General features: G+C 32.0%; 1 protein-coding gene across 7 annotated transcripts in view; it reads left to right on the top strand.

Annotated features, from left to right (window-relative positions):
* ARFIP1 (ADP ribosylation factor interacting protein 1) overlaps window positions 1–6000 on the top strand; it is an 84589-nt gene that overhangs the window by 37720 nt on the left and 40869 nt on the right. For 4 of the 7 annotated variants that reach the window (XM_023530188.1, XM_011359371.2, XM_011359370.2 and 1 more), the window contains 2 exons: window positions 1360–1468; window positions 5023–5118. The exons of 1 other annotated variant lie outside the window; for it this stretch is intronic. In XM_023530188.1, the coding sequence (XP_023385956.1) occupies window positions 1360–1468; window positions 5023–5118 (205 nt within the window). The remainder of the gene's footprint in view (window positions 1–1359; window positions 1469–5022; window positions 5119–6000) is intronic. 2 more of the 7 variants (XM_011359375.2, XM_011359374.2) reach the window with 1 other exon arrangement.

The following is a 6000-nucleotide window of genomic DNA, read 5'->3' as shown; positions in this document are numbered from 1 at the left end:
ATTTTTTTTGTTTTGTTTTTGTCTGTGAGGGGTGGAGATTTACTATGGAATCAATCAATTTTGTACATATTAAGTTCGAGATGTCTATTTGATATGCAAGTGGAAATGACGGGTATGTGGTTAGATATATTGGAGTTAAAGAGGGAGGCCCAGGTGAGACACATACATTTGGTAGTCGTCAATGTATTTTTAAGAATCAGTAAGATCATCCAAGAAATGAATGTATGAGAATAAGTCCTCTGAACCCTGGGACACTTCAGAATTTGGAGGTTGGGGAGATGACGAGGAATCAGTTGAATGCGTAGCAAGGAGAGAATATCAAACGCTGTTTCATAAGTCATATAAGATGAGAATTGACCTCATTATTTATTCAGGATCCACTATTCCAATCAAGTCATTGGCTAGGCAAAATTAATGAGTTTCTCAAGAAAAACCTTTCTCAACACTTGTTGGTTATGAGAGACCATATCTGTTAAGTTTTGACTTCGCAAATTGGGAAGCTCAAAATGTTAGTTCTGAGTTTTCGAATTGTAGCTGTAAATTATATATGGTGGGGTAGAGTATTAAGAAAGGATTTTAAAGACATATTTGTCTTTTAGTACATCAATAACTTGTTATTGTGGAAAACTGGTAGGATCCATTCATAAACTCTGATTATGAAAATTGAGCAATCTCATATCTAAGCCGGAAAAAAGGGACTTTTAATTGGAAATTTATGTTTCTTGGCTTTCTCTCTTTTTCTTAGCTATTAAGACAGAATGTTGAATATTATATTTATTACAGTAAAGTTCCAGTTGTAAGCTAATATACAGTTAGGTTGACAAATATCAGTGTTCCGTGTAATCTAGATAGCAGGAAATTTCGTTTACCTCACCTTAGTTGAGGTCAGAGAAGCCCTGTTTTCCAAACTAGCCTTGAAATCAAAGGGAAATTAACATTGCAAGTGAATGATTTGTTTATACTGACCATGAGCCAGGCTTATCGTGATTCTATTAGACATTGGTCAGTTTTTTTACTATTAAACATGGCTTTTTAGTCATCTTAATTCTGTTTTTTAAAATGGTTTTCCTGATAGAGCAGTAGATTAGAAATTTGAAAATTGTATTTTAATATCTACCTGCTGCTTAGTTCTAGAATAATGAAAGTATTTTTTATTTGACATGCACTGTACCTCTTAATAGCAAATCTTACTGAGTTTGCTACTGATTATACATCATTACAGAATGCCGTGTGACAGCATAAGGAAATACTACATAGAGAGAAAATTAATTTAAGATGTGATTAAAAGGACACAATTATGCTGAACTGTGATGTGAGATTTTTTGCAAAAATTTTCTCTCTTATTCAAATTTTGCTAAGGATTTGAAACGTTCATTGCCAGCTGGACTTGGTCTCTCAGAAACCCAAATTACATCTCATGGTTTTGACAGTACCAAAGAGGGGGTTATTGAAGCAGGAACACTTCAAGGTAAGAGCCCATATATTTTTAAAGATGGCTGGGGTGGAGGATGGGAGAAGTTCATCAAATGCTACCTTTATTAAGAAAGCATAAGAGTTGAGCTCTTTAATTTTGTGATAAAACATCAATTATAAACATATTCCTTTTTCTCTTCCATTTAAATAATTTAGGAATTATTTTAGTAGTAGTCTTTAGATAAATGAATGTGCATAATTTCACTGATTGTTATTAGGGAATTGATTTTAAAATAGTGAAATAAAAACTCAAAAAGTAAGAATACAGATTTAAATTATTTTAGCTTATAACCACAAACTTTATAGCTATAAGTCAATATTAATTTGTACAGCACTTATTTCTTATTTCAAAGCAATTAGGAAAACAGAACTTTTATTTTTTATACTATACATACTGTATAGGAATAAGACCAGTGTTATATTCGGTAATTTGCTAAGAGGACTCATAGGACTCAGTCAGTAATCATACTCATGGCTATGAATATTTCAGCAAAAGTATGCCAAGCGTGGTTAGCAAAAGGCAAGAATGCCTGAGGCAAAGTCTGGGGGAAACTAGGCCCAGCGCAGTCACACAGAACATGCTTAATTCCACTGCTGTGACAACATGACAAGAACTATGACAACACGTGTGAAGTATTGCTAACCAGGGAAGCTATTAGAGACTCAGTGCCCAGGGTTTTTATTGGAGATCGTTCACATAGGCCCCCTCTAGCTAGCATGTACCAGGATTGCAGACTCCCGGAAGGAAAGCAAGTGTTTAGCGTGGACCACATGGTTTATATAAACAGTTTAGGCATAGTGAGCCAGTCTTAACATTTTGGGAATGGAGGAAATCTTCCCCAAATTTAAGTTCCCAGACACCAATCAATAGTCAGTCTTGTAAGCTGGTCTTTTTTAAGAATAAGCAGTTGGACCTGCTGTGTTAACTCTTTTCTGCACTTTTCTATTCCATATATGTGTCTATTTTTAATATGAAGAACAAAGTTCCCTCCTTTTTTAATGTTCTTTTTAAGTGTTTTTTCATTTTCACATGAGTCGAAGAAAATAAAATCATATAAACATTTGGATGTAAAAAATGGGTTGTTTTCTTGACAGAGCTCTAGTTAAAGTAGTAGTTATAGATTATGTTCAATGAAGTATGTTAATTTTAATACGATGTTGTAATTTTACAAAATGAAGAAAAGTTATTTCCATGCCCTTGCAATCCTCAGCTGTCTTGTAGATAATAGTATTCTATATTTGAGTGCCTAAAATTATGAGAGTTTAAGATAGAAGGCTTACTTTGTATAATGTGACACCATTTTTGGACAAATAACTAATTTCCAAATTTAAATATCAATATAGAATTAAAAATACTTTTATTAAGACATTTTAAGTATTTTCAGTGAAATTATTTAGCTGACATTTGGTTTAATCTTTTTCCCCTTAATTGGAATAGCATTATACAGTAATTAAAAGCAGCTAGCCATTTGTTAACTGCTATGCACGAGTATGAAAATGCCAGTCATTTTCACTTGCTCATAGATCATCCTAATCCTTCAATTGTAATAAAAATTATGTTTCACGGTAATGGCAGTAATTTATGTGTCTTCGAATTTGCTTTATAAAATATTTTTTAACACAGGCTGCATTAATTAATATATCAAAAAGATAATCATTCTGCCATACTCATATTAGTTAAGCATTTATTGGAAAGTTGTAGTTTTAAATATAGATAAATTGGAATGAACATGAGAAAGAGCAACATGATTGAAATTGAGGAAGTAGGTCTTAGGAAAAAATGTTAATGTTATTGAGACTGCATTAGCTCTCTGGAAAAATGACTGAATGATGATGACTCTATTACTTGAACAGTTATTGCAAGAAGACTATTAGCCATTTACTTTTCCATCTCTAGAGCAAATTTAGAGGAAATTTTACTTTCAGCCTAATAACAAATATTGAAATCTGCTTAACAGATATGTTGCAGAATTAATAATCATGGAAATCATGAATAAATCAAAGCTCATATACGAATGACATGTACTTGGTACCCAAGTTTTGTTTTAATGGGGTTTTAATCATTGCATGCATATATTCATATTTCTAGATTTCTGTTGTTGAGATGAAACAGAGCTAATACATCAAATTCACTCAATTAGCAAGATCCTAGACTTTTAAGAATGATTTTTATTGGGTATTAGTGACTGATTTTAGTAACTAATTTACTCTAAATTAGTAATTGAAAGGACTGAAGATTCAGAGAAGTGATAATTACCCTTGAAAGTGAAGCAAAAACCTGAAGCACCCAGTTACTCAGTACCATGTCTTTTGCTATTTTAGTTTGGAAAGTTCTATATCATTTGTTACATATATTATGCACATTTCATGTTGTGTCATAAGATTATGTCTTATGCAAGATTAATAAACAGTAATAACCAAAACAACAGGGCCTTGTTCCTGGGGTCATTAAGAAATGGAACTACAGCAGTTATTTACTTAACACTTCCTTGTGTAATAGAAACCCTGTGCCTTGGATAGTAGAGACACAGTCTTTTTTAAAATGGTGATTGAACAGGATAATCTATTAAAGTGCCTACCAACTCAACAAGTAACTTAGGGATTGGTGTTTTCTGTATTGAACTTATTGAACTTAACAATGAAGATATTATAGTGTGGATTTAGAACATCTGAGTCTCTAATAAGCTGTTTTAACCTCTCTGAGCCTTATTTTTCCTATAGTTTAATGTCAGACTAGTTGATTTCCCTTATCCCTTCCAGTTTCAAATTTTATGGTTCAACAGATTTAAAGAAAAAGGTATCCCTCACTTTGAGAGGTGGCACCAACATATTTAAGTCTATTGCATGTTTGGATTTTAAATGTTAGATCCAGTCGAAATTAAGGTTTTTAAATTATTAAGGTTCAGAGCCTTATTAAGCCCCTTATCATTAAGGGACAGAGCCTGAGATTTTATTTTCTAATGAACGAACTCCCAGGTGACATAAGTGATGTAGGTCCCTTGCATCCATACTGTGAATAGAAATGATCTACACTATGTGACATTTCATTTATGATTTAAAAGTTTTGACTATAATTCCTGTGAGGGCTACGATACATTCTCATCTCTGTGAATTTTAATTATAAATTTGATATGGTATTACATGCCTTTGAATTTCTACTTGAAGAGCTTTTCTTCATATGTAAGAGAAGCAAATTATAAAATATTACTTATACTTTAAATTAATCAACTGTGGGATTTTAATCACATTCTAGTAATTGATTTGAAATAGCAGAGTCCAGGTAAAGTCCTGTTTAGATGTGATCTTGCCAAGTTTCTTTTTATAGTTATGTGTTTTGTTTGGTTTTAATAGTTTGATGAAAAATTTATACAAAAACTCAACTGGTGGCATTCATTTTTTATTCCATTCCTGCAAGAAATGGAAATATATTAATTTCAGTTTTTAAACCTAGTTTTTGAATATTTAAATGTCAGTAAACCTATATTCAAAATGTACAATATGTAAAAGAGGAAAAGGATTTTCACAGTTAAAAATGTCTGCCCTTTTCAGGTTCCCCAGCGCCACCAGTGCCATCTATTATGTCTCCCAGCAGGGTCGCAGCTAGTCAGCTGGCTCCACAAGGAAGTGATTTAATTGTTCCTGCAGGTATTCACTGCACTGATTGGATAAAACCTTTCTTGCTGCTGCTACAGCTAAACTAATTCACTCAATTTCATAATCACTTGCTTTATATTCTTAGGTGTGTGTTATTCTGGCTCTTTTGGTGGCTGCTTTTTTTTTTTAACAATAAGGGAAATAATCCTTGTAGCCATAGCTATCTTTCTGGCTTTTCAAAGTTATTATATATATCAAACCTGAAATTTAATTCACTTTAAGATTAAATAACATTATAAAATTTGATTCATTTAAAATCATCCTTTCTTTGTTCTGGAAAATGTAGATTCACTTATTTGATCCTAAACTCTCAGCTTTGCAGCTCTGCTGTTTTCAGTTAAACAGGAAGGAGCCTTCAACAATTGGATTGTTCATTGTTTGGAATGAGTCACATGGAAAAGGTTGTGTCTTCCTATTTTCAACCTCGTTTTACAAATAGTTTGCACGTTGTAAAAAAATACCTTGTAATTTACCAATTATGCCCAATAAAAATATTTGAGAAAAATCTATTTCTTCGCATTGAATTTGCTCTGCACTTTAATATTGCTGGACTGTGAAAACAGGAAAAAATTGAACTCCATGTTTTTATAAGAAATATTAACATTTCGTATTTTGTTTCTAGGATAATTTTGTAAATTCTTAAATGTGTTTGATTTTTATACCATTTTTGATCTTAGATTATTTTAAGGCATGGTAAAGCCTGGTCTGGCTATAGGAATGAGAAAAGAATTTTTGCTGACAACTCTTTTAAACCTTTTGTTACAACTTTTTCTCTTCTCCTTTATTGTTCTTTTAAAATTATTATAAAGTTTCTATCCCAAGTCATTAGTATTATAAGTGTTTAATATTCTATGAAAAAAATATTTGACTGTT

The sequence above is a fragment of the Pteropus vampyrus genome, unplaced genomic scaffold, assembly GCF_000151845.1.
Source record: "Pteropus vampyrus isolate Shadow unplaced genomic scaffold, Pvam_2.0 Scaffold47, whole genome shotgun sequence".
NCBI lineage: Eukaryota > Metazoa > Chordata > Mammalia > Chiroptera > Pteropodidae > Pteropus > Pteropus vampyrus.
The sequence above is the reverse complement of the archived record's forward strand: the minus strand, read 5'-3'. Positions and strand labels throughout refer to the sequence as shown.